This window comes from Gymnoscopelus braueri (assembly GCF_963280865.1).
Source record: "Gymnoscopelus braueri genome assembly, chromosome: 11".
Lineage (NCBI taxonomy): Eukaryota > Metazoa > Chordata > Actinopteri > Myctophiformes > Myctophidae > Gymnoscopelus > Gymnoscopelus braueri.
The window spans coordinates 36,114,610-36,142,481 of record NC_137613.1 but is presented as its reverse complement, the minus strand read 5'-3'; the positions used below and the strand labels follow the sequence as shown (position 1 = coordinate 36,142,481).

Here is a 27,872-nt window from a genome sequence, read left to right as displayed (position 1 = left end):
TAATCATTTCACATTTGTGAGGAATTTAGAGATCAAAAGTAGTAGACAGTTAAAAGTATGCCCCTATTTCTTGTCAAAGGTAACTTACAACAAAATACCAATGACAAATCTCAAAGGCCTTAAGTTAAATTTGTATGAGTATTTTGATTATTGTGTGTATCAGAGATACACAGTTGTGCATTTGTTATGATGTCTTATTTTTAAGTGGCTACCTTTTTGTGTTATTTAAATTTAAAGCACAGTGAATTTTGCTTACGCCCCTCATTTGAAGTACTTTAGTTTGCGTTTTGGGGTCAAAATTTACTCCCTTTACCTCACCCACAATTTATTTCATGGTATGATTTGGACAGAGTTTACAGAATATCATTCATATTTCTTGCCATTGCATTCGTATAGATGGGAGTTGAGGGAACTTGGAGGCTACTACAAATACTTCACAACAGATATTGTCACTTAAATGTACCAAAATCACTTATGTGTGGAAACACCTGTATGTGTGCTATGTGAGACAATACTATCACCAACTCTTCTTAGTAAAAAGAAGAAATGTTGTATAATATTTCAGTTTCAGCATATGAATAGAATAAGTTGAACAAAATGTTTGGAAGCTGAAAAAGAAAAAAATGTTACTGGTTTAGAAATTAAGATTTCAAAATTGTGGGTACATTTATCCATATGCAGTTTGTGTGTTTGTGTGTATGTGCGAGCGAGTGTGAGATATTGGAGAAAAACACACTAAATATACTAATATTTTTAGTGTGGTCCTTGAGGTAGTTTTATTGAGTCCTCGTAAATTCATATTTATTTTTTTCTTTTCCTTTTTTTTTATTTTTTTGGTTTGACCAAATTCTTTCATTACCTTTTAATTTTTCCTGAGCTGGAAATGAGTGATTTATTTTGTTTGTTTTGTTTGTCTGTTTTTTACTTCAGTATGCATGGTGATTGATAAATGTAGAAATGAGTTCTCTGAAGAAAGTTGTGTTCTTGCGGACATTCATTCTTTCTGATTAAAAGAACTAAAGGAAAAATGAAGCTGGTCATTATTTTAGAACTTTACAACTGCTACTCTGTGTGTGTGTTTTTATGTGTGTGTGTATATGTGAGATGGATAAACTGTAGCTATATAGGTATTTAATGGCATACAGATGGATATGTATGTATACAGTACCTATATGTTGTATTCATATAGTAGGCTACATAATGCATAAAGTGAGCAACACTGAAGTGAAGAATACTGAAAAATAGCATACAAATTCAAAAGGTTATGGGACTGCACGGTATCTGTTAACCGTTACAGTTTATATAACGGGTGATATGACAGGACATTTGGTTGATGATCACCCAGAATGGCTGGGAGGGAGAGGTAAATGCTAAAGACATTTGTGGTCAAGATACCAGAATTTTGAAATAATGCTATATCCTTTTTTTGGATTGAGAGATGACGACGATGTTCGAGGGATTTTCAGATTTTACATGATCAACTGGCAGTCTGGGGTGTACTTCGCATTATGGACTTTGGGGGCAGCAGTTAGCCGAAGGTCGTCTAGCCAGCCGGAAATAGCCGAAGAAGCATACCTTCCTTTGGTAGTAGCGCGTTTTTTTCCCCCAGGGTTGCCATGTCCGCTTATTATAAGCTACTTCGGGCTTCTTTTATTTGGTAGTTGCGGGTTGTGTTTTTTTGGGCTTGTTTCTAAAGTGTAGTTGCTTATTTTGGGCTTGCTTTCAGTTTCAAATGTTATTTAAACCAGTGGTGGTAAAATATAATATTTATATATTTTAATATGTAAGTATCCAAGGACCCTCATCAGAAAATAATTGTGCCAGGGACCCCCATTCAAGATTTGTGTTGTTAAAATGTTTTAAATATATAGGTTTTTCTTTTTTTTTCTCAAAGATTTCTTTTTGAAAATAGCCGATGCATATAGGTTTAAAGTGCGCATGTTGCTTCTTTTGGGCTTGTTTTCCTAGACCTGGTTGCTTATTTATCTCGCAAAACCTGGCAACGCTGTTTTTTTTTGCCTTCACTCCATTCACCGCTAGCCTCATTCACGGCACCCGTAGAAAATAGTTAAGTTAGGTTTCATTTGGCGCGTACGTCGTGCAATCAGAGAACAGAACTCTTATAGTAGGCGAGTCTTCTTCATTCCAATCCACGCGGTTCTGCAGGTCAACACACTGAAAAAACGCTACAAACAACCGCTTTGTACTTCTTGCAAGTAAACAAGGTATGTATGTTAAAAGTCTTCTCGTGCCCTTTCTTGTTAGTAATGTTCGATCACATTGTAAGGCCACAAAACAATGTAAAGCATGTCTGTGAGTTTCAAGAACCCGCCCGTAGACAATGCATTGTCTGCAGAGTTGCTAAGTTGCATGCTAGCGGATGTTTAAACGGTCGATTTGTTTTTGATCGAATACTTTTTCTTGCGTGCGTTTTATGAACATGCGAAAAGTGTGTGTGATCAAAGATAACGTGTAGACCGTGACTTTATTTCCCTCCGACCATGACTTTATTTCCCTCCATGTGAAGCAAAAGCGCACGACGTTAATCAAACTTTTATTGTTTTGGGTTAATGTCTGAACAACGGTTACGATGCGCACAGATCTGACGATCTGCAGAAGGACTTCTTCTTGCATCAAGATGAGGGCGACGCGTTGTTTTGTGAGCTTGCAGATCTGCGTTTATTAGTGTGCCCGAAACGGCACGCAAACAAATATAATAAAGGCTTTTTACGCCATGTCGGTATATTATACGCGACCTTAAGCTTCTTTTTCTGTAAAGTTTCTTGTAGAAATTGGTGGTCGGGTTTTTTGGCCTTTCTAAAGTGTACTTGCTTATTTAGGCTTGCTTCGCAATTGTTTTGTTATTTTTCAAACCAGTAGTTCTTCTCAAATATTTTCATGAAAAGGTTGTGTGCCACATGGAGAATTTGTGTTGTTAGAATGTTTCAGAAATAATCAAAATATGATGCTTTTGGGCTTGTTTTTACTAGACCTGGTTGCTTATTTCTCTCACAATACCTGGCAAGTTTGCAACACTAACAGCAAACCACAAACCCTTTGTCTAACGCACGGTTCTGTTGGCGACACGCAAACTATTGCAGTGAATTTTTACTTTCACCAATTTATTGATGTCAGCCTGCCAGATGAAACGCGAGCATTATGTTAAATGTCCCTTTAATCTAGGCCGGTGTCTGGTGGTAGCTAACGGCTAAAATGCTAGCAAGCGGCCCAGGTTTTTTCCCTTTTTTTAAAAAAGCTGGCCCATCCTACTACCCAGTGTTGCCAGGTTTTGTAAGAGAAACAAGCAACCAGGTCTAGGTAAACAAGCAAAAAAAACAACAACTATATGCCACATAAGTACTTTAAACCCAGGCCTGCATCGGCTATTTGAAAATGGCTGATCTACAAGCTCACAACGCGTCATTGCGAGTTTGTAGATCTGCTATTTTTTCAAAATATATATATATATATTGGAATATTTGAAACATTCTAACATCACAAATGCTCCCCTGGGCACATCGAAATATTTGAGAACCACTGGTTTAAATAATGGGGGGAAAATGGAAGCAATTCTTAAATAGCAAGTACACTTAAGAAAACAAGCAACCCACAACTACCAATATCAACGCAACTTCACATACAAACAAGCCCAGTGTCGCTTATAATAAACAGACATGGCAACACTGACCCCCCCCCCCACGCTGTAAGAACTCGCGAGAAAACGAGCAACACGCTTCAAAAGATGAGGTTATTAATGCATACATGGGTTTTAACTTTTACATGTCGAGGACGGAGGACCTCCAAATGAATATGTAATTGGCCGCGGATCCCCATCCGAAGACTTTTGTGCCAGGGACCCCCATGCAAGATTTGTGTTATTAAAATGCGTCATATATATATATATATATATATATATATATATATATATATATATATATATATATACATTTAAAGCCCAATTCTTTAAAGATTATCTCATAACATAATAATAATGTATACGGTTGAAGTGGTTAACTGATTATCATGCCATATACATTGTTTTTGCTGGTGAGCCCCTCAATGACCCATGGGGGTCCCTCGACCCAAGTTTGAGAAGTTAGAGAAGTACTGTAGTATTAACATATTTATGATTATGTATCCATACACGTTTATTTCTCAACCCCCATGTATTATTATATTATATTTAGAAGAGCCTTTGCTAGAAACATTGCTTTTTGGACTTAAAGAAGCCACATTTTGGGTATCTCCTTTTCTTTCTTTGATCATCAACTCATTTATGGAATAATTGACATGAGGCTACCTTTTCCCATATTAGCTGCTGGGTTTTTAGTTCGTTCTAAATAATATATGCATCATTAAAGGCAGCAGTAATTAAACACCTGGAGGCATAGATGGTTTCCTTTTTATATTTTATTTGATAACTATCATCCTGTATAGATATGATGACAAATAACCGGCCACGGTACAACTCTAGACAGGCCTCAAGGTGGTGCACCACTAACACTTGTTGTTAACTGGTTGTATGAACTCTTGTTTTATTGGATCTTGTTTATTCGATATTTTATTGCTCATTTGATTTTCCTATTTGTCTCATCTGTTTAAGAAAGTAGGTAGCTGATATATTGCACTTTTACCTTAGCGCTAGGTATACTCTTAGTTGCTTGTTTTAGAAGAGAATGTACTTAAGACTTCTGGTGATTAGTAGTTTCGTTCCCTACCTATGTTGAATGCACTGTAAGTCGCTTTGGATAAAAGCGTCTGCTAAATGACTAATGTAACACAAACAATAGAGAAACTAATTAATTAAATGTTCTTATTAGAATAATAAGCCTGTGTGAGACAGCCACCATGATATCCGAATTGTGCATTTATACTAGTTTATTGCACTTTTCAAATTTAAGTTGTCTCCTGTTTCAGTGCAGGATGGGCAAAAAGCAGAAGACAACGGTCGGAACAAAGTCGAAGGAGGCGACTCCGGGAACGGCGGCGGCGACGACGACGACGACAACAACGACGACTGAGGTGCCTGAAGAATTTGTTGTGGAGAGAGTGATTGACCAGCGCATTGTCAATGGGAAAGTGGAGTTCTTCCTCAAGTGGAAAGGATTTACAGAGTGAGTTCACTGTACCCCTGCACCCCCTGAGTGGGAAATTCTTCCCTTGTGCATGTGAATGCTGTCGTTTATGCTCATTGTTGCCATTTCCTTCAGGGCGGACAACACCTGGGAGCCAGAGGAGAATCTGGACTGCCCTGAGCTGATATCGGCATTTCTTGAAGCACAGAAGAATGTGTCAGAGAAGCCTGCACCCGTCAAAAGAAAGTCTTCAACAGAGGATCCTGAAACAGAAGCTAAGAAGAAGGATGTGGTGAGTTTGATAAAACACTCAACCTTAGCTTTTCCTGGGACATTGACCATTTATTGTGTGATAAATGTTCATTGTGTTTGTCGTTTTTTTCTTTTAGACTGAGAAGCCCCGTGGATTTGCTAGAAACCTAGATCCAGAGAGGATCATCGGTGCCACAGACAGCAGCGGCGAGTTGATGTTTTTGATGAAGTGGTGAGTCACAGACGAGCAAGTCGACCACACAGCTGAACATTGGCGTGAGGGACCCGTTTCTCTGCAGCATGTTGATCTGGCAGATTTGAAATGCATTTCACATTTAATCTGAAGCTCTAAAGTAGGGGTCGGCAACCCTTTTGACATGAAGTGTCATGTTTTTATTTTTTTGTTGATCGGTGCCATCATCAGCATAAAGTTTAATTACGACGACGCATCAAAATTAAATATTAACAGATTTTGATTGTCTATAACCTATACATAACTTATCGTTCCTTTTTTTTTTTTAAAGAAACCTTTTCACATCAGGACATTGTAACAGCCCATTTTATTCAGCAGTCAGAGTTTGAATACCTGGACACATCATGTTTGATTGACTCTGCCTTGTCTGATTGATCTTTGAAAAAAAAACCTCGGCTCATGTTTAGTCCCAAAGTTGCACTTAAAACTGGTTGTCCGGCAAACAACCCTTTCAGACATAAACGTAAAAAATATATATTTATCTCTGAGGGCTGGAGCCTAAGCATCTATTTTATAGCTTTCTTTGCCTTTTTTGCCATTGTTCTCTGTGTATGATTGTACAATAATTGCTAGCTGGTGTGTGACGTAGGTCAGTGGTTATCAAACATTTTCATGTCAAGGACCCCCAAAAGAATATGTATTTGTCCACTGACACCCATCTAAAAGTATCTAGTGCCAGGGTACACGATTTGTTAAAATGTTGAATTAAAATATTATATTTTTTAAAAGATTCTTTTTAGTAGATCTACATGCTCACAACGCATTGTGAGCTTGTAGATGAGCTATTTTGAAATGGCGGTGTACTGTGTATATACTATACGATTAAATAGGTTAAACTGATTGTTATGCTATATTGACTAATTTAGCTGGGTGCCTCCTGAACCCTCTCAAGGACACCCGGCCCCGGAACCCACTTAAAGAACCACTGACATGGGCTACATGCACTGAGGTGTACACAAAATGAAGTATTCTGTGCAGGAGGTAATTTTCATACAGATGCGAGGGGACTTAAATTGACTACATTTTAAAAGAAAAACGCACTTATGCCAGTGATTACCATCCTCCATGCCAATGATGGCATGGCATGCCTAAGGTTGCCGGCTTGCCACCTACCCCTAGCCTGGCTCCACCCCCTGAATCGTTTGCCTCGCATTCAGGGTCTGGTGACGCTGTCGAAGGCGGTTGTTTCTCGGTTGAAAATCTGTACGACGAATCGGGATCGGGATAATCCAGTATGAACCAATCGCGTCCCATGACAAAAGAGTCCCACTTTAGCCACGCCCCATCTCAGAAATGGGCTGCATTGAGAGGGCTTTCAGACTGAGTAATGGAGTGAAACTAAATGAAAATTCAGGCTGAGTGTCAGGCTAACCTACCCCTGCTCTAAACTAACATACTTTTTAACCCTCTTTTCTGCCCTACAGGAAGGACTCTGATGAAGCAGACTTAGTTCCAGCCCGAGAGGCCAACACCCGTTGCCCTCAAGTGGTTATCTCGTTCTATGAAGAGAGACTGACATGGCACTCATGTCCCGAAGATGAAGCTCAGTAGTACCTCCCTCTGGTGTGTCCCCCCCCCCCCCCCCCCTTCTCATTTTCCTCAGGACTGACCCTTACAGTTCTTTCATGACTTGTTACATGTTATGTATGTTCATGGGGTTTTCAAAACATAAATGTTCATGGGGTTTTCAAAACGTAGTTTCTAGTTTGTGTCAGGCACAAACTCTTCATCTTGGAAGAACCAATGGAAATAGTTGCATCACACAGTGAATAAAACTTATTTGCTTATTACATGTAAGTAATACATTTTTTTTTATATAAATAAACTTGTTTTTATTTCATTCTTGTACTGGTTTTTGTTGTGAAAAGCAGCATATGTTCCATCATGCTTTGTCTTTTTTTTGTTTGTTTTACAACTGATCATTTTAAGTACATAATGGGGTGTATATTTTATTTCCCTTTAAAAGTATTTGCACTTGGTCAAATATAAAGTTTATATGATGGCTGTCAGCTTGTTTTTCTTCTTGGCTTTTCTGTCAACATGAGGTGAGGATCTTATGTAATAACCTGTGTATATTTTGTGGATGTTCTCATAAACATTTAAACGAACAGGGATTTGAGGAAATCAAAGGGAAAGATTTCTCCAATCATAATTGATGATAGTGGAAAAGGCCAATGCCCTGTTTAAGGAACTTTGTCACTTCTGACATGCTTGTCCACTGAAGTCCAAGAACACTTATTTACCGTAAGCATTCTTCATAATCTACCCGCTTTCACACACCAGTCGCATCACTCAGGGTTTATATTCGCCACTTAAAACATCACCACCTCATGCTAACATTTTGAAGAGTACTATAACCGAGTCAGTTAAGCTCTGTACTTACTGGCCTGCTCTGGAGCTGGCTTAACCTGGCTCAGTGCTTGTCAAGAATTGACAGATGTGGGTATCTCCTCTGGAATAAAATCTTGGTTGGAGCAAAAACCATCACAAAACTAATAAGAATTTTGGTTCCTTCCACGAAGAATCTGCTTAGTGGACAGCTAAATGGCATTGTGAAAATGATTTTAGACCACTCTGATTTGTGTTTGTGTGTGCTTATTTTGACAACCTCTTGTTCCTGATAGATAATGAATCAGATATGTTCACAAAAAAAATAAAAAAAATCGCAAGCCTTCTGCATCAAAGACCACCAGAATAAATTCACTGATGTTGACATGGTGGACCATATGTTTTTCTAATCCACTCCAGAGATTGGCTGTAGATACCCTGCCTGTTTAGCCCTATTATTAACCAGGCTGCAGTTTGGGCCCTTTAATCAAATTAAACCTCTGTGGTTAAGTATTTAAAGTCTATTTTGTGGAAACATACAATGTGTGCAAACCGTGCTGCAACGCCCAACATGACTTGCATGCTTAATTTAGGCTTCAGCGTCAAAGTGTCCACACACTGGATCATGCTCCAAAGCTTAACCTTTTTATTTTGGTTTCTTTTACACCATGGACGTGACGTTTCCAGCCTACCGGCTCTTCATCAGACCAAACTGGATGTCATCAAGTCCCTCCCCTCAAAAAAGAAATATGCACAAACAGTTGTGTGCTTGACTCTGTACAAGGTCATACTTCTAACGATGTCTAGTTAAGTAACTAAAATATGAAGAAAGAAAACTGAATAATGATTGTGTGACTACTTAAGAACTACTGTATGAACTATCGCTATTATTACAGAATTTGAATTGTTCCGTCTCTGGGCTAGAGCTAAAGCCCACTGTCGACTAACAATGAACCACATCTAAAACCCTCCAGGGGTCTATACTTGGTTTTATCCCTCTACACACCAAATCTCTTTGCAGAAAATAGCTAAACTACAAGCACAAAGCGATAGTCCAACGTGATATGTTGTGAGCTTGTAGATCTGCTTTTATTGCAGAATGTTTGCCTATTATGACATGCCCAGAATAGGGATGCCAGGGTTCATGTTGGTAAAATGTTTCATGATTAAAACCATTACTTTCTCTATGCTCACAAAAAAAAAGAAAACTATCTAGGCCTGGGTGATGGGTGGTGTCAATACAGCACACACAAGATAGACACCCCTTGGTTCTGTATTAGGCATCAGGCAGTTAGCAGTCATTTACATAGACCAACCTTTATTGATACTTGGGGAAATTCAGGTGTTAGTAGCACCGCAGCAGGCATTAAACAGATACAGGTAAGAGTAGTGACAAACACAAGAAGTACAAGGTAACAATAATTATGTGTAAAATACATTTTCACATGTGGCCAAAAAAAGTTGATGTAATAGTTAAGCTGGTTGGTTAGTTGTTTTGTTAGTCATTTGTACATGTAGGCATAAATGTGGGTGGCTGTGATAAATGTAACGAGAAGAGAGAAGACATGATCCTACAAAAATAGACACAATTGACACAAATAGACAAAGTTGCACACCTCTATATCCATGCAAGACCTAAGCCTACTGGTGCGCATACATGGTAAGGCCTGCTACTCGGTAAAGCAGTATTGTACAGACAAGTCAAGTGTAGCGCTCCCATACCATTAAATAAAAGAAAGGTCGAACTCTGTCAGTCGTGAAATCAGCTGAAATATATAGGTGAAACTCTTAGATGGAGCACACTGAATTTGAAGAACAAGCAGAGAAATAAACAGATTTTTTTTATTTCAACCAAAATATACACACATGGACAACAATCAATGCACAGTCACCTTTCATATGAGCATAATATCTTCTAAATATATTCAGAATATTATGTGGACATAGATAGACCTTTATTTATATTAAGGGAAATTCAGGTGTCATAGCAGCATCACAGTAACATAAGAGTAGGCAGATATATAAGTAATAAGGTAACACACTAATTAAAAATAATATAAATAAGAATAGTTCCAGACACACAGACCCTCTTCTAGATGGCTAGACTCCTGCAGAGCCATGCCATAAAAATTTAAAAAAAGAGAATACTTAAAGTGTGGCCAGGCCATCTACACCTTACCAGGTTTGCATAATGTATGAACCATTATTAAATACAGGTATACAGTAAGTATCATGCACATTCTATCACCAGAAAAATGGGCATACAAATAGACTTAAAATCTGGCCTGTTGTAGGCATGACATTTGTCTTTTTTCATATCTCTTCTAGATTTCAGGGGTAGGGTCACCTGCAGTACAGCATCCCTGGAACCGTTTTGGCCCTCAGTGCCTTGCTTACGGGCATTTACTGTAGGCAGAGATAGTGGGCAGTGGGCACCATTCAGTAGATACCAGCTACCTTCCAGTCACCAGCTCACAACTGGAACACGTCCTCTTGTCTGTGCTGGGGATTGAACCTGTGACCTTTTGGTTACTGGTTGACCTCTTTACCTCTAGGCCTTCACGTGCCCCTTGTTGATTTAAATAATCCTCAAATCAATGAAATATAGTCATCAGTTATGTAATCATTTACAACAGGAAAAACATTTGAAACTATGTAGGGCTACTTTTATTTGGACATACATAAAGGATTATGCAGGTCTAACATGTCATTAAACATAGACCATTTTGGCTTTAATTGTTTCAGTTTTAGAAGCCAGACATTTGAATTTTGTTCACAAATCAAGCTTCTCTCCAGGGACTATTTGCGGCTGCTGTGTTTATCAAATAATTTAAAGCCACACTTTAAAATGCTTTCAAAGTAAACACAACCATAACAGAAATATGACAAAAACGATATACTCATAGAGTAGTCAATTTTCTAGGGCCTATTAGTTCACTTATTGGCCATAATATGTCAATAAGTTTATCTCAAGTACTACTGCCTCTGGAGATGCTGGTGCATAAACCATGGAAACTTTCCATCTCCTGAATTACACCCATGACAAAAGGGCTTTGTATGCAAATGAGCAGACCATAGCCTCCCAGAATTTGCAACTTGTTGACAGCAGACTATTTAAGATATAAAACTACTGGTGATCATAGTTTGTTAATTTTGAGTGTCTGACCTATGGCTCAGATTTGTGGAATAACTTTTATGGACCTCTAAGGAAATTGGTGAGGTCAGCCTGACGCGACATCCATTCATCACTTGATAAATCTGTGATTAATTCATTTTGTAGTCATTAGAATGGAAATAGGTGGTGCAGATTAAGGCCACAGTTGTAGTTCATTGTTCAGGGCTGATCAGAATTCAGGACAATACAATTGAGGATTCACACTAGAAGAATCTAAGGTCAAACATGCCATGTCATATAACACCATGTCATATCATATTACAAATTATTTCACATTTTCCCTTGTGTGTGATAGGTAACTTGAACATTCAATTGAGAATATTAGAACAAGGTCTTATACTGGTTTCAAGGCACCACAATGCAGACATGTAAACTAAGCCATACCATAATGCATGTAGCAAAACATGTGTTCTATATTTTTTTCAGTATTACATCATGACATTTTCTGGAAGTATAATTGTATAAACCTAAAGCAGAGCTGGAGGCCATGTTCAGAGCCATAAGGCATTTTTTTCTGTATGGCTATTGCTATTGTGTCTATAGCTACACAAGGATTATTTGACCTTGGTACTGTTGATAATATTAATGGGTCTAATCAATTAGGTGAAAGGTAAGGTTTTTCCTCCCTATTTCTATGTTTTTTTTAAATAGACAATTCTTGCTATTTTCTCATGTTGATGCAAGTCTAGAACATATAGGCTGTATAATGGGCATAATGTAACAATAAAGATTACCTGTTTTATATGGCCAGGGTGGAGATTTGGAAATAGATTATGAACCTCTAATGCTTTATTAATTATCTCCCTCTTGAATGACTAATCACCTCTTCCAACCAGGTGATTTCAATCATGCGCAGGTGGGCATGATTACAGCCGACATGCAGAAAAGGAGCATTGGGGAGGAAGTGCTCAGGTCTACCTGACCTGTCCCACACGATTTTAACTCTGTGGCAATCCAAAGATTTTAGACATTTTACCCTGCTGTTTTGCAGTAGTTTTAACCGGAGAGCCACTCTCTATCAGTCTAGCTCTAGCTCAGCACCGAGCTGCAAACACACGACCACGTTTGGTTTTCCCGTTCGAGTCCAAGGAAGGTATGTATGCTGACAAGTGTACGTCAAAAAACTGCAATGCTATCCAATGTAGGCTACATGCACTGTGTTCACAATGTAAAGGTTCTTGGATTAGTTTGTTATGGTGCTTCTCTCGAGGGTCGAGGCATAATTGATAAGGTAGGGCCTGGCCTGGCTATTCAATTTATTTAAGTGAGCTTGCTTAATCAGTCTAATAGGCCATAATGGGTCTTAAGTGGATTCATGGTGTGTTAATGCACAACGGTCTAGTGGTAAATAAAAAGGTGGGTAAAGTCAATCATTATCATTCTTGGAAAATCATTAATACCAATATTTAATAAATTGGCAGGCCAAATTTTAAGAATATACTTTTATGTAGGCCATATCATTGACACATAACCGCATAGCATCTGACATGATGTAATTACGGGCCTTTAAAAAGGTGGATACACTTTATTTCCCCTTAACATTTGTTTTTACTTCTATCCTGCAATTATTTACGTGCAAACTTGCATTGGTTTTGGATAAACTATTCTAAAAAGAAATGTAGGTGAACTGCTGCTACTTACTTCCAGACTAATAATTAATTTATCAATGGTGAGACAATCCACCCTTAATGGCAAATGGCTTCATGTGAGGTCTGTGGAGAGTTGGTTCCTGCTCTGAACTCTTGTTTGTGCTTATTGATTAGCTGGTCGCCTGTTGTCTATGGAGGACAAAAGGTGACGTTACATCCCACGATCCCAGGATGCTCACACCACATCCTGGATTGAGGAACAAGTTTAGTTGACATCCATAATGCCTTTTATCAATGACTTGCTTTGAAGGATGCTTTTAATTCATTTGAAAATCATGACAAAGTGGAGGGAATTTGTGGAGTCAGTGTTGTGCTGTGTCATCCTTGCAATGTGCCACCAGAGGCACATTGCTCATACAGTTTACATAGTGCTGCCTGTTTATGAGTTCATTTTAAGGTGTTTATGGCTTAGACAGATTGTCCCCTTCACTCACTGAACCAATCCCTTAAGGTCCCCTTTTTCATTGAATCTGCCCCAACTATTTGCACTGTTGCATTTTGTTGATTTCACCCTCCTGGCCCAATGTCATGTCCCTGCTCTATTGGTAGGAACATGGCATTGACTTTGCCGGCCTGAGCAGAAGCCTTTAGCAGAGTGTTTTCTTACGTTTTGAAATGTAATGCTGGTGTTTGTCATTTTGCCACACTAAACTGCTTGCTGGCCATTTCTGGTGCAGACATGGGGGAATTTTATTATGCAAGGTAGGAATATAGTTCCTGAAATCCAAACTCGTGTTTAGGCATTGCCATAAAACTGACTAAACGCCCCCCTCCCCATTTCTTTTTCAGGTTTCTTTACCCAGTATGGACAATCTGTTGGACAGCGTAATTGAAACGGTGAGTGGCAGCTCTTCACACACAAAGCATCATGATGGCTTTGATCTAGATGTGCTTTGTGCAGTTAACCCAGGTATACATATTTTGGGCAACTTTTCAAACTTTTTTTTAATCTTCTAAAATGGAATAATTTTGATTTTGTCGTAAAGTATATGGGGCTTAAGTGGTTTTATGACTTGGCACAAGTTGACGTGAGTTCCAGAAGTTGGCACTTCAGTGGAAAGATTGTGCTGAGACATGTCCAGTTTGTATGCCTTCTCCATTATATCCACACATGCAGCTTTATCCTAAAACCATAACTAACTGAAACCCTGTTTTAATTGGGTCCCCCATATGAAATGCAGGAGCCCTAGTTTTTTTTAATCACTCTGCCTTTCACCACTAGGTAGGACCCCTTTCTGACCCTTGGAGCCCTAGTTTTTAATTTGTTTGCGCCACTGTAGGAATTTGTCAGCATTTGTGTTCGAGATCCAATGCTCCACAGTGACGGCTTCTGGCACACGTACGTCGACTATGAGATCCGTTTGCATGTGAGTGCTTTTTGGCATATGCTTTGTCAAGGTTAAGGCTATGACTTATAAAATGTATATATACACAAATCCACTGAGCGCTGCCTTGCGCGCAACCATTGCTGCGGTGTCAGACTCGGTCAGCTGCTGCTGCGGTGTCAGTCAGCTGCAGTCACTGACTACTCACGTTACTCTTTTACCTGCTTTTTATTAACACTAACTTTACAAAAATGTACAGAAAATCAGGACGAACCACCTACGTCAGGTGCCAGTAGGCTAGTTTATGGCTGGTCTGCTAACGTCAACAGACGGACGGAACCGCAGCAGCTGACTGACACCGCAGCAATGATTGTGCCACCTACAGTGCAGCGCTCTGTGGATTTGTGTATACTTCACTGTGGATTTGTGTATACTTCACTGTGGCTTTGTGTATACTTCACCGTACAAGGGTCTCTCACTGAAACATATTTTATTTCCTGGTGTCAGCAAGTGACGCCATCGTACAGTAGAGTATAAATTAGTGTTTAGGAGGTTGACTAAAGTGACGCCATCGTACAGTGAAGTATAAATTAGTGTTTAGGAGGTTGACTAAAGAGGCTTTTATTTGTGTTGGCTTTACTCTGCCTTGTGTTAAATTGTGTTCTCTTCTTTTGTGTAGACCAATAGCATGTGTTTTGCAAAAAAGACTTCGTGCGTAAGGAGGCGGTACAATGAGTTTGTCTGGCTGCGCCACAATCTGCAACAGAATGCTTACATCATGTAAGTTCACACTATCATCTTGGCTATTAGTTTTTTAAGAACAAACGTGCTATCCTTGTATTGTAATTTATCCTTTTGTATTCCTTACTTGAAGTCTCACTATGTTGGGTCATTCATGCATCTGAATTATTAGAGATTCGGGAGCAATTTAGCTAGTGCTACTAACGAGACAAACAAGACAAATGAGATGAGACTGGATGAGTTTCCTTTCTATAGTGGCATTTTCTGTTAATAATAAAGAGCAAAGTACCCCTGGTTGATTAGTGTTTTCTATTCAGAAATGTACCCAAGCTGCCCCCCTGGAAACCCTTCTTCAGACTGAACGACACAGAACAGGTCAACCAGAGGATGGAGGGCATGCGGAAATTCTTAGATGCGTGAGTGTCCCCCTCCCCCAGAAAATCCCTACTGTAACCTTAAGTGTAATCGGTAAGACAATGTAGTATCGCCATCTACTGGTACACAGGGAAAGCCAAGCCCCCCCTCACCCCTCTGGAAACTTGTCTGATAACTGATGAAAGAGAGAATCCTACTCGACTTGAAATAAACACCCGTCTTCACTACAGTCTTTCAATTCAAAGTTCACACAAAGGAGATGATTTCTCAGTCATTTCTGTTATTACTCAGTCCTTTTACTTAGTTTTTCTACTGCTGTTAACATGCTCTTGTTTTTTGCAGCGTTCTCTACACTCCGTTGCTTCTATCAGACAGCCGGCTCCACCTGTTCCTCCAGTCGGATCTGAGCGTGGCCAAAATAGAGAGGTGTGTCCAGGGCCTGACCAGGTATACAGTGGCTCAGGCAATCCAGAGGCCTAGAAGAAGCTGCATTGACCGCTTTCCCCTGGAAGATGGGTGCAAAGCTTCCTACGACTCGGATTGTGAAAGGTAGTATTATCACAGGATGCATTTAGTTATTAATACTAGCAATTACTACCAAGTGGCTGCTATTGTATGTATTACTGATGAATTGAGTACAATGGACCACAATTGAAACAAGCCCCTGGGGCGTTTTTAATAATTTTGGCATAACCTTTGACTGTACTGTTAATAATCTTGTTTATAAAGTCAATCAATCAGAGGGTCAAGGCATCTAGAAGAGGGTCTGTCTGTGTGTCGGAGGCTAATCTCTCAAACCACTGGACTGATCAGCGCCAGTTTTCTTGTGCATACTGCCAGTAGGCCAACAAAGTGATTTCCTGAATATTTACTTATTTTTACATTTTGTGAATTATCTCAGATCCGCCGTCTTTCCATATTTGGGCAAGACTGACATCAACATGTCACTCATCCACAGGGAAGCGGTTATTAGTCCAGTCTTTTTATGTATGTATTTTAGATTTCTATGACATGAGCACAAATTGCATGCATTTGTAATTTTGTGTGGACTTTGAACAAACTCAGACTAACAGACTAATGATGGATTCTAAATTTAGATGCAGCAGGTACACCAAACGGAAAATATGGCAATATTCCATAATTTGATGCATTTGCTGTGTCTTTGATATGGCACCAATAACTCATTAACTAAAACTTTGTTTTTGTTAACCCTGTTGGTGTACATGCACATATTTAGATTAGAATGTTTTTGATTAGTGGACCATCCCAAATGTAACTTTTCTCTTTACAGCAGCTCGTTTTCAGCATCATCAGGTTTGGGATCAAGTATGGATGTTACCATTTGAGCCATCATTAGTGACCATGGTCACTAATGAGCCCTTCACCATCAAGTCGCTGAAGACTGACATCGGATCGGACACTGACAGTCGGCACTCAGCGGAGCCCGTGTTGCCTCTATTGAAGAGCCAACAATGTGCTCTGTGCATAACTGTAGCCCTGGGATTTACTGAAGGTGGCGTACCTGTTACCTGCTCCGGTTCACTTCCCATAGCTTTGAGCCGATTTGAACCAGAAATGTGTACTTGTGTTAGTGCTGACAGCAAAGAGGTAACACGCATGCGTTTTGGTGCAAATCTGCTGCCAAACCAATCAAACAAAGCTATTGGAAGATGAACTGTATGGGTATGCTGCCTTCAGCAAACCAGGGACAACAGTTATGCACAGAGACTTATCGTTTTAAGCCTCTGTTGGCTTTTGGCTCCCTTACCTTACCCTTGTTTTTTTAAAGTGTTCATTAGTAAATCTGTCAGTACTGAGAAATTGAAGTACTGGGAAAATTTCTCAATGATGATATTAAATTCTTAATTTTAATATATTGAATGTAAATTATTTTATCCGCCAATTGTGTAGGCTACCAAGGGATCTTATTTTGAATGTGAACACGTTTTTAGAAACTAATTTTATATTGTCAATGGATGAATAAAAGAGCCTTGTAAGGATATTTTTTTTATATTGTCAATGGATGAATAAAAGAGCCTTGTAAGGATATTTGACTTGTGTCAGTCTCACTTGCATAACAGTTCTCTTTTGCACTTTTTTTTTTTGTTCTGAAATGACAGGGGTGAGAGACAACGTGTTCTCAAATTAATGCACTTTTGTAACAGCCCAGTAGAGGGAGTGTAGACATCATGGGAGATTCAAGAAAGGGTGTCACATCATGATGAACAATGCTCCTGCAGAGGATATCGACTTATTGTGTCAATGAATTGATCATTTGAATTATTTACTTGATGGTTGAACGTCTTGGTAAGGATTGCTGGAGCAAGGTTTTGTGTAGAAACTGAAGCATGTTCACATGCATGTTAATGATCAGCTCTTAGGTTTTTGTAGCAATAATCAGACGAGTGGTCATGTACACGTTGTACTTGTGTCTCTCAAGCATCTGGTAATGGGATTTTTGTTTGATCTCTCTGACCAGGCAGCAGAAGGCTAATAGAAGTTCCTAGACGAGAGGTGAGTTGTAGCAAATGGCAACTTTTATTAAATGTGCAATGCCAGACCCTATTCAATACACATCAAATGATCCATTTAGTGAGCGATCATGAACTTAGGCTTTATGCTGCCCACTCTTCTGTTGTCCTAGACCTGGAAGTTCTGGGACTGAAAGGAGTGTATGGCAGACCCCAGATCAGGGTAAGGCAAATGGGACTGTTCCATAGTCGACATACAGAAACATTTACTAATCTTTAACATGGAGTTGCTGTAATACAGTTACCCTATTTGTAGAATGTGTTCCACAGAAATCTTCAGTGGAAATGTACTCAATATAAGCAAATGGGTCCATTTGGTTACATTTGTATCTTGAGCTACGTAAAATATCACAAGATTTTACGCTAAGAGAAACGTAAGAAAACAGTTCATCCCTCTAGTTGTGTCTCAACTAAACACACACAATTAAACTGTCCAGCTCATCTGGAATACTGCTGCCAATGCCCTTTCCATGAATTGACCTTCAGTACACAATGTATTATGATCTTTCATTTTACTAGTTTACTTTTAGATTAACTGACACTTCAAATGCGATACAGTCTGTAACCCAAATTTGCCCATGGGACACTATACTTACCAGCAGAAATCACCTCTATGTGTTTTTAGATGAACGTGGAGATAAATTGTTTTTGTGGAAAATCTGTTCAAGATTACCTAGCACCAGAAAAGCAAATGGCATTTTGTCAAAGATTTTGAGGGCACCTTTTTCTGCTACACTACCTAGACGCTACAGTGGTTTGGTTAAAATGTGAAAAAGTGTCTTCCTTGTGTTGTGGCTTTTACACTCTTGATTGGAAATAGGCCGCCCTGGACAGTCGTCATATTTCGGTTTGATGTCACTAAATGTTCTTTTTCCGCAGACAAAGACATTCAAAATTGCTACTCTTAGTCTTCGGTTGGCTACAGAGGAAAAAGTATATAGTCCATTTAGATTTAGATTGATTTGAAGCTGGATGCATGTTGGGGTGTCATTTCCCTCAAACAAGTCAAGTCTGCTTGTACCTACACTGCAAAATCCTCAATGTTTTTTTAACCACATGAACCCTAGCGTCCCTTTTCTGGGCATGCATAAAGGCGAACATTAGCTGAAAATAGATCTACAAGCTCACAACACCTCACAATCTTGTAGATTGGCTATTTTCAGCAAAGAGATTCGGTGTAGAAGGAGAAAGAAGTACGAGATGAAGTATGGACCCCTTGGGGTCCCCAGTCAACTCAGTATATAAGGTTTAAGTGGTTCATTATGAAAGGGTTTTACACTCCGAGTAAGATTTACAAATTAACTACCATTACTTATTAACTCTGGCACTGCACAATGATGTTTAGCCAGCTTTGACTCGGTTATTCAGATACGTTTGGTAACGTTTTAATGTGAAATCTAAAAATAAACCCATTAATGTTCTGTTTATTTTCTATATATGGCCGAAGCTGTGAATAGACAATATGTATTGATGGCTCTTGAAATCAACACTCAGGATTTTGGTATGTAGCTGTACATTAATACAACACATTCTATTTTGAGAAAGTTTTGGCTTTCTGTTAAGTGACACTGGTCACACCCTACCTGGTGTCGGCTCTCTCCCAGATGAGATGGCCTAATTAAAGGATGACAAGGAATTAATTTAACTATTATGGAACACCTGAGGGAATCACCTGCAGAACTGAAGACAACCTCAAACTCTGTGTGACGTGTGTGGGTGTATGTGTGTAAGTGTACTTTGTGTATTTGCTATTGGGGGGGGGGGGGGGGTGTCGTGGTGTATTTAGGGCAGTGCAGTGGTGCTGGACAGCCCGGTAAATTGAAAGCGGGTGAAAGCAGTGAAGGCTCATTAAAGGAGACAGCAGCTGTCGGCCCCAGACTCCACTCGGCTGGACTGACGTGGGGGCCGGCCCTGCAGGAGACCTGGCCTGTCCCGTGTCTCTCTTCTCCCCTCTTTCTCCTTCTCCTCCCTCCCTCTCGCCTCCCTTTCTGTCTTTCTTTCACCCTCCTCCTTGGATGGTGCTGTCTCCCCGTGCGGCCGGGCCCTAATGAAGCTGTCACTGCCTTTACATCCTGGCCACCGAGCTGTGCTCGTACAGCCTGCACACACACCGAGACACGAATACACACAACACTCAAATCCTAAGTGTCACTTTAACTGTGTAAAAATGGATCCTATAAGGGTCTGAGAGTTAAAATGACACTCAGGAGTTTGCAGTGCACACATACGTATGCATGTGCATGTACACACACACATAAATACACACACACACATGCATGCACATACGTACTGTAAGCGTACATGTAAACATGCACACATGTATTAATACATGTGCATGTGCATAGACACACATGCACATATAGACATGCATACACAGTGGCAGGCATGATAACTACAAACGCACACAGTCACACACTGTGTTGGGAGAGTCGTGGGTGAACGGGCATTCTTTCATCATCTCCTGCCGTCCTCTGACTAGCTGCTCTGTGTTCAGAGCTCTCCATCTCTGTTTGCTGTTACGGTTGACCTTATCAACGCACACTATGACGGCATGCAATGCAACGCACGTCACACGTGCACATGCACACAAAATAAGCCACAGTCTAGAGCACTAGAAGATCACAAACCATCTGCACTCTTCCATTAAATCTGTAATAGACAACAGCAGCAGTGGCAAAACACGTACTGTACAGACTTGCATGCGTGCGCACGCACGCGCATACACTCTCTCTCTCTCTCTCTCTTTGGTTCCCTCAGGCCGGTTAATTTACTGACAAAATGAAATGCAAGTAGAAGAGGGGGATGTGTGTGTGTGTTTGTGGGGAGTGAATTCAAGTGTGCATGCACAAGCATCTGTTTTGTTGTTCTTGAAGCCCAGAATATTCACCATTTGGATATTGAGCATTCACGTTGCGCGTCTATTTCAGCTCGGTAATTTATAACTCAATTTCGATTGTGCATTGATGCGCTGCGTACCTCCAAAACACCAAACAAAAGTCCAAACCCAATTGTATTTCAAAGCAATTAGAGTGTCCAGTCAGTTGTGAACAGACTGCGTTGCGCCAGCTCCAGGGGCTCGCGTGATATTTTTAATTGTAAATTTTCTGTCACATTAGTCAGTGCAGGCCGCCCCTGGACAGGTGACCTGGCTTCCTGAGAGGCCATCGATGAAACGACACGGTTGATATTTTCAGGTTTTGATCCGATCTGATCGGTTGGTGGTATTTTATGTTTGGGTGCGAGAGAGGTTTATCTGCCCAGCGAGGTGTTAAATGATGAGAGTATATTTCATAGTTACAGCTGGTTTATGGGAAATCTCTCTAATGGTGTTCAGTAGATGAAGGCTCCCGTGTAGTAGTGACGGTCAATATTAGTATTAGACTTTATGGGTCTAAATTATCGGCTCATTTAGAGCTTCACCTGAAGCAATGAGAGGGAATGTCCTCACCCCCTTGACCCTACAAAAGCCAACAATGGCAAAATCCATAGGTGCAATTAGCCCGAGTAACTCTCCCCATTAACCATATTCACACTGAGGCCATTTTGCTCTTAAGTCATACTTGGGCACCCTGGTCGGTGTGGGGTTTCCCAAGTTAACCCGCAAATATGACGTGAGAGTAAAATGGCCACAGTGTGAATATAGTCACTGCCCCTGCTATTCCTTTGCACCCTTTGTGTCTTATATCACTCCTTCACTTCCCTCTCACAGCTCTTAGCCTCTCTCTCTCCGTAGGGTGCTAAATTAATTAGCTGTTATTTTGTACTGTAGTATGTTTCTGCTGACACAGCGGGATGGGCCCAGCCTAGTCAGCTGTTCAACTGTTGAGGCTGGAGGCCTGGGTCTCAACCTCCCTCCCTCCCTTCCTCTCTCTCTCTCTCTCTCTCTCTCTCTCTCTCTCTCTCTCTCTCTCTCTCTCTCTCTCTGGAGGTCAGAGGTCATATCTAGCTTTGTGTTTGTGATCATTGCCTTTAAAGTGCTGCCACGAAGATCATTAAAAGTCAATGCGTCTCCTTCTCCACCTCTCTCCCTGTGCAAAACACACTCACTCACTCACACACACACACACACACACACACACACGAACACTCCGCACATTGGCGCAGTCTTACAGCCATTTAACAGTAAAATACGGCCCATGCGCAGATAAATGTCAGAGGCCCATCTATCTGCAAGCGTTAGCGATGGCTAATGGAGCTGACATATTAGAGGCCCAAATGACTGTCATAAAAACTCCTACCATGCCTTGCAGCAGCATTCCGGACGCTGCGATTGTGATGGGGTACGGAGTTGGCACGACGACTAAGCATCCAAATGGGGGTGGGTGGAAGGTGTGTGTGTGTGTGTGTGGGGGGGGGGGGGGGGACAGAGATAGATGACAAAGGGTGATGTCATATTTCTCAAGAATTTTAGGGTGGGACGAAGAAGTTAAGTTAAATTCAGATTTCACAGCAAAACAAATGAATATGTGTATGTGTGTAAGGAGGTTGAAATAGATGTTCACTGATGTTCTCACTGTGTTCGGCTAGAACCACAGTTATATAATATTCATGTACAGTATAGTTATATACAACTCTGTGGCTAGAACACGCAAAGGTGGTGACGCAACAGCTCCCCTTTGTCACTCCTGTATCGATCGGCACAGAGAGTGGTGTAATGGCAATGACCTCTCACCTTTGACCTTTGGTATACTGTGGCGGGGTCAGAGATTGTGTGCTGGGTCAGGCTACAAGAAGTACTGTACAAGGGGAGGGAGAAAGAGAGATATGCGTCCTTGAATGTGTATTACACACACATGTAATTAGGGGTGCAACAATTAATCAAACTAATCAATGTGTTATCTATTATAAATAAATAAAAATCAATAATTGATAATTTAATCAAATAATCAATTAATAATCAATCCCCATTTTGGTCATGTCATAGGCGAAAAGCTTCAAAATATTTTAAAAAATTTTTAAAATAGATCTCAAGCTCACAACGTGTTGCCATGCGGCGTGTTGTGAGCCTGTGGATCTGCTATCTTAACTATTTTGTACGACGTTGTTGTGCAACAAAGCATAAAATAATGCTTTAATGGAAGATCTATTTTTTTCATTAAAAAAATCATGCTTCTCGATTATTTGATTAATCAAAAAAGTAATCGCAAGAATAATCGCTAAGAAAATAATTGATGCTTGCAGCTCTACATCCATTTATGAACGTGTGCATGTAATGGTGAATGCATACCGTATCTGTGTGTCTGTAGTTGCATGATGTGCACGTATGCTGTGTCCTTAACAGTGTGTCAAATAAACAGGTTGTGAGCTTGTAGATCGTCTATTTTCGCCAAGCGACAAAGCATATATATATCAGGCTTCCCAGTCAAGGCGCTGCTATAATCCGGCATATAGCTGCAGATCTTCTACAGGTAATTTTCACCTCTGCTCCTTCCCTTCACCCCCTTCTACTTTCTATCTCTTTATTAATTACCCATCTCCATCCATTCGTGTCTCTCTGGCTCTGAGTGAGTGGAGCAGTTGTAATTGCTTCTCTCCAGAGCAGTTAGACCGAGCACAAAGGAACTGTACAGAAACCACATTTGCATTCAAGATGAGCTTATAGGCGGATGAGGGGTGGAGGGAGAAAGAAGGGAGAGTGAGAAAACAGGGAGGGAGCGAGCGAGCAAGCAATGCCCTCGTGCCCTATCCTGAACGGCTCTCTCTCTCTTCTCTCTCTCTCTCCCACCGTCCTCTCATCTTTTGTCTCCCTCTCCCTCTGTCCATGACTCCCACCTCCTTATCTTTATCCCCCCACCTCATCCCTTTCTCAGCATGGCTCCCCTTGCATTGTCTTTCCAGAGACTTCCAAGGTCGACAAGAGCTTGCTCATCAGAGCAGGGTATTGTACACTTAGAGCAGTGGTATGGAGAACCTCATTTGTGTGTGTGTGTGTGTGTGTGTGTGTGTGTGTGTGTGTGTGTGTGTGTGTGTGTGTGTGTGTGTGTGTGTGTGTGTGTGTGTGTGTGTGCGCGTGTGCGTGTGCACGAGCGCACCCATGCACACAAACGCATGTGTGTTTGGAACCGTGTGTTCGCTGGCATCTTTCTGCATTGTGTGAATGGATGCAAATGGGACGTTGATTTTGCGTGCGTGTGTGCGCGTTTCCATGCATGTGTGTTATGCAGCATGTCTAATGGCTGGTAAAGAGGAGGGGGCAGAGGGGTAGGAGTGGAAATGGTAATTAATAACGGAAAACTACGAATTGCAATTTTTTATAACCACCAATATCTCGGCACCATCCCAGACCTAGGCCATCATTACCTTGCGCACATGCGCGCGCGCACACACACACATGCACACACACGCACACGCACACTCACATGCACATGCACATACACACACACCTCGCTCCCTGTGCAAAACACACACACACACACACACACACACACACACACACACACACACACACACACACACACACACACACTCTCGTATACTCCTGAGGATTCTCCTTTTCTAGCTTGATAAGCATTTCTCGTTTGTCTCAGCATTTTGATCAATACAGTTAAAAGGCCAAACCGAGTGTAATTAGGTCTACGATGGGCCCCCACTGTGACTGAATAGGCTTCACCATTATCACCACCCCTCTGTGTGTGTGTGTGTGTGTGTGTGTGTGTGTGTGTGTGTGTGTGTGTGTGTGTGTGTGTGTGTGTGTGTGTGTGTGTGTGTGTGTGTGGGTCCTTATCATATGAATATGCAATCATTTTTTGCATGAGTGTGTGTGATGCATGACTTTGTGTGTGTGTGTGAGAGAGAGAGAGAAAGAGAGAGCCTCTGTTGTCACGCAGCACAGTTTGATCTAATAGACCTGACAAAGTGCGCGTGCAGAGATTGATTAATAAAGGAGAGCTGTAAGCTTTGAGCTGCCCATTGGCCAAATGTCCATTTCCCTCCATCTTCTTTCTCATAGTCATTTAAGTAACCTTGATGATGCATCTCTGCCACAAGCTTCATTTCAATATGTCACACCTTACCTTAATCATTTTATATTGGATTATTTACTCAGAAAGATGATGGCGATAAGAGAGGCCATAAACTGAAAATAATTATGAATACAACAGATCTGATGTGGCTGTCACTGTCCCTCTGCTATACTCTGTCATAAAAAAATTACATCAACATGTTATTTCTAATGAAACATGTAAGACCTTATGGGTTTTATGTGTTTAAGTGAAAGAGTTGAGTGCAGGTGTGTCATTAGGGGTTATCAATTACCACCCATTATAGCTCTTATACTGTCATTGCCCCGTTAACAGCAAGCGACAATAAAATACAATAATTTCGAGACATATTTCAAAACTGCTTTTATGATTTTATGTTGGAAAATAAAAAATGTGCTGACCGTGTCAGTTAAAATGTTGGCATTATGTCAACGAAACACTATTATCGCAATCATATCGATACTGTAATCTATTTTGTTTTGTTGATCGCTTTGTAATAGCAGGTACCTTTTTATCAAATCGTTGGTGTTTCATCTCTCGACTCTGGACTTATTACTGTGTGACATAGAGCCCAAACAATGGGTCGGGACCCATTTGTGGGTCACAGGAGCATTTTTATGGTTCTCGAGTAAATATAATTTTTTTCCGTTTCCTACATTTTTTTAATTATTTCAAAAGATTTTCAAAAACTAAAGAAATCAATCAAAATGTCAAGGAAATTCATACATTTAAAGAAAATTGCGTATTTGAAAATAGCAGATCTACAAGCTCACAACATACAGTTGCTGCTTATGCACTACCGAGGACACCACTGCATTGCTGTGAGTGGCGGAGTGGCTATATTCGATGCTTCTGGAACGGGATGCTTCCATGGTCGATTCATAGAATCGCGAAATCTCTGCTTTGAGTCTGAGTGTTGCGTTTCCCCCAAAGCTCTTAGAACAAATCAGAAGAAGAATAGCACTGTTACAAGTCTTTTAGAAAACATGCCATGAGTGGGAAATGGAAAGGGGGTGAGAGAGACAGAGAGAGAGAGAGAGAGAGAGAGAGAGAGAGAGAGAGAGAGAGAGAGAGAGAGAGAGAGACACAAACAGACAGAGAGAGAGAGATAGAGAGAGACAGAGAGAGAGAGATAGAGGCGGTTTCTCTTCAAAGGGTCAGCCCTGAGCAAACGTGATTGGGGCAGACGGTGTAGATAGGGGTTACGTCAACACGGTGTGAGTTTTAGTTGAACTGTCCCTTTAAAAGACAGAACACGCAGAGAAGATGTCTCAATTCTGATCACGGACACATGGATGTGATGTGTGGTGTCTGTGTGTGGGAGCGTGTGCGAGCGAGCGCGCGTGTGTGTGCGCGCGCGTGTGTGTGTGTGTGTGTGTGTGTGCGTGTGCGTGTGTGTGTGAGGGGGGGGTGTTACTAGTGCTGTGTGTGGGGGCTGATTTCAAAGCACAGGAGTATCATTGAAAAGCAGCATCAGCGCTACGGGGCAGGTTGTGTGCGTGCGCGTGCATTTGCGTGTGTGTACATGTATGCAGGCACCTTCAAATGTATGTGTGTATGGCGTGTTCGTGTGTGTGTGTGTGTGTGTGTGTGTGTGTGTGTGTGTGTGTGTGTGTGTGCGCGTGTGCGCGTGCATGCTGTGTGCGGAGGACGTAGGGTTGGAGAAGGATTTAGACCCATCATAAAGGAATTCTCCCCCCCCAGCCCGTAGCTCATCCAGACACTTTTATGCCTTTTTATTTTCAGGCCCATTGCAGCCAAGCCCAGAGATGTGATTTATACTGCCTGGCAGCACGGGCACTGCAGCAGGAAAGACAGATGGAAGGAGGGAGGGAGAGATGGAGGGAGGGAGGGAGAGAGAGAGAGAGAGAGAGAGAGAGAGAGAGGGGGGGGGGGGGAGAAGAGGGACTTGCCGAAGGAGAGATGGGGGAGGAGGAGAAGGGGAGGTAGGGGAGGTGGGGGGGTAATAAAAGAGAGACAGAGAGAGGGGTGGGGTTAGGGGAGAGAGAGATGGACGGAGGGGGTGGTTGGGAGAGGCAAAGGAGAAGTGGAGGAACGAGGAAATCTCCTTGGTTTTCTGTGTTCTCTCTCTCTCTGCCTCTTTACTGCCTGCGTCTTCTCTACAGTATGTCTCTCTCTCTCTCTGTCTGTCTGTCTCGCTCACTCTCTTTTCTCTCTGCTTTCTCTCTCTCAATCTCTCTCACTATCTTTCTCTCTTTTTCTCTGCTTGCTTTCTCTCTCTCTCTCTCTCTCTCTCTCTCTCTCTCTCTCTCTCTCTCTCTCTCTCTCTCTCTCTCTCTCTCTCTCTCTCTCTCTCTCGCGCGCATGCGCAGCGCGTGCTAATGAGTTATCGGCCCTGTCTGGCTCAGGAAGAGAAGCCCCATCTCTCCACCGCACTGGCGCCCTGACAGCCTAAATCACCAGCTCCCCCCTTCCACCCACCCCCCTCCACCCCTCCAATGCCTCCATCCTTGGTTCCCTCCCTTGCTCCTGCCCCTCGGGTGTCCAGGAGCCCCCCCCCCCACCCCCCACCCTTGTCTTACTCTCTCTCTTCGGCTCCTGCGTGACAGAGGTGTGTGAAATATTCATGGTACTCCATTGATTGGGGGCGGGAGACTTTAGGAGGGGCAGAGGGGCCGGCGGGTCTCGGAGGCGGGGAGGGGGGGGCAGTCGGCCACAGCAGCCGTAACACGGCTCACTTACAGTGTGGGGGTGTGTGAGGTGGTGGTGGGGGAGGGGGGGGATGTGGAAGGGTCAGTGAGGACAGGGATGGGTTGGGTGAGTGCAGGTAAAAAATAATCCCTGTTTGGGGGAGGTTCGTCTTGTTGCATGCAGTGGCACGTATTGTGAGTGCGTGCATGTGCATTTTTAGTGCGTATTAAATGTGCATGCGTGAGTGCTCGGGCTTGTACATGTGTGTGAGTGTGTGGACGGTGCACAGTAAAGTCTTCACTGTTAATTCCACCCGGAGAACGTACAAATGGACACAAATGAACCCTTAGGGGTTTCTCCATTTTACTCACATCCATGTGTGCCCCACACAGTTGTATGTGTATCTATACGTGTGCAGGCATGCGTGTACGTGACTGTGTGTGTGTGTGTGTGTGTGTGTGTGTGTGTGTGTGTGTGTGTGTGTGTGTGTGTGTGTGTGTGTGTGTGTGTGTGTGTGTGTGTGTGTGTGTGTGTGT

At 41.5% G+C, this 27,872-nt stretch overlaps 2 protein-coding genes across 8 annotated transcripts; both read left to right on the top strand.

The window, feature by feature from the left end:
- Positions 1 to 2,048: 2,048 nt before the first annotated feature.
- LOC308095870 (chromobox protein homolog 3-like) lies at positions 2,049 to 7,589 on the top strand. Of its 2 annotated transcripts, none has more exons than XM_080443000.1 (5): positions 2,049 to 2,225; positions 4,923 to 5,114; positions 5,211 to 5,367; positions 5,465 to 5,559; positions 7,005 to 7,589. In XM_080443000.1, the coding sequence occupies exons 2-5, from the start codon at positions 4,924 to 4,926 to the stop codon at positions 7,129 to 7,131; spliced, it is 570 nt and encodes a 189-aa protein (XP_080299126.1). In that variant the 5' UTR covers positions 2,049 to 2,225; position 4,923; the 3' UTR covers positions 7,132 to 7,589. The 2 variants fall into 2 exon arrangements, with proteins under 2 accessions (XP_080299126.1, XP_080299125.1); XM_080442999.1 differs by having other exon boundaries at positions 4,918 to 5,114.
- A 5,630-nt stretch (positions 7,590 to 13,219) lies between these two features.
- On the top strand, positions 13,220 to 17,222 carry snx10a (sorting nexin 10a). 6 transcript variants are annotated; one of them, XM_080442257.1, is made up of 8 exons: positions 13,266 to 13,277; positions 13,522 to 13,569; positions 14,013 to 14,099; positions 14,737 to 14,837; positions 15,116 to 15,214; positions 15,516 to 15,722; positions 16,075 to 16,160; positions 16,465 to 17,222. In XM_080442257.1, exons 2-8 carry the CDS (start codon positions 13,537 to 13,539, stop codon positions 16,845 to 16,847), a joined length of 996 nt encoding a protein of 331 aa, XP_080298383.1. In that variant the 5' UTR covers positions 13,266 to 13,277; positions 13,522 to 13,536; the 3' UTR covers positions 16,848 to 17,222. The 6 variants fall into 6 exon arrangements, with proteins under 6 accessions (XP_080298384.1, XP_080298387.1, XP_080298386.1 ...); XM_080442256.1 differs by lacking the exon at positions 13,266 to 13,277 and adding an exon at positions 13,292 to 13,349; XM_080442258.1 differs by having other exon boundaries at positions 13,220 to 13,569; positions 16,468 to 17,222.
- Positions 17,223 to 27,872: the final 10,650 nt, after the last annotated feature.

Bases quoted from the DNA above. Each gene is read 5' to 3' on its own strand.
- LOC308095870 (XM_080443000.1), top strand. From the start codon at position 4,924: ATGGGCAAAAAGCAGAAGACAACGGTCGGAACAAAGTCGAAGGAGGCG. The intron at 5,115-5,210 runs GTGAGTTCACTG...CATTTCCTTCAG, and splicing joins AAGTGGAAAGGATTTACAGA to GGCGGACAACACCTGGGAGC. The intron at 5,560-7,004 runs GTGAGTCACAGA...TCTGCCCTACAG, and splicing joins TTGATGTTTTTGATGAAGTG to GAAGGACTCTGATGAAGCAG.
- snx10a (XM_080442257.1), top strand. From the start codon at position 13,537: ATGGACAATCTGTTGGACAGCGTAATTGAAACG. The intron at 14,100-14,736 runs GTGAGTGCTTTT...TCTTTTGTGTAG, and splicing joins ACTATGAGATCCGTTTGCAT to ACCAATAGCATGTGTTTTGC. The intron at 15,215-15,515 runs GTGAGTGTCCCC...TGTTTTTTGCAG, and splicing joins ATGCGGAAATTCTTAGATGC to CGTTCTCTACACTCCGTTGC.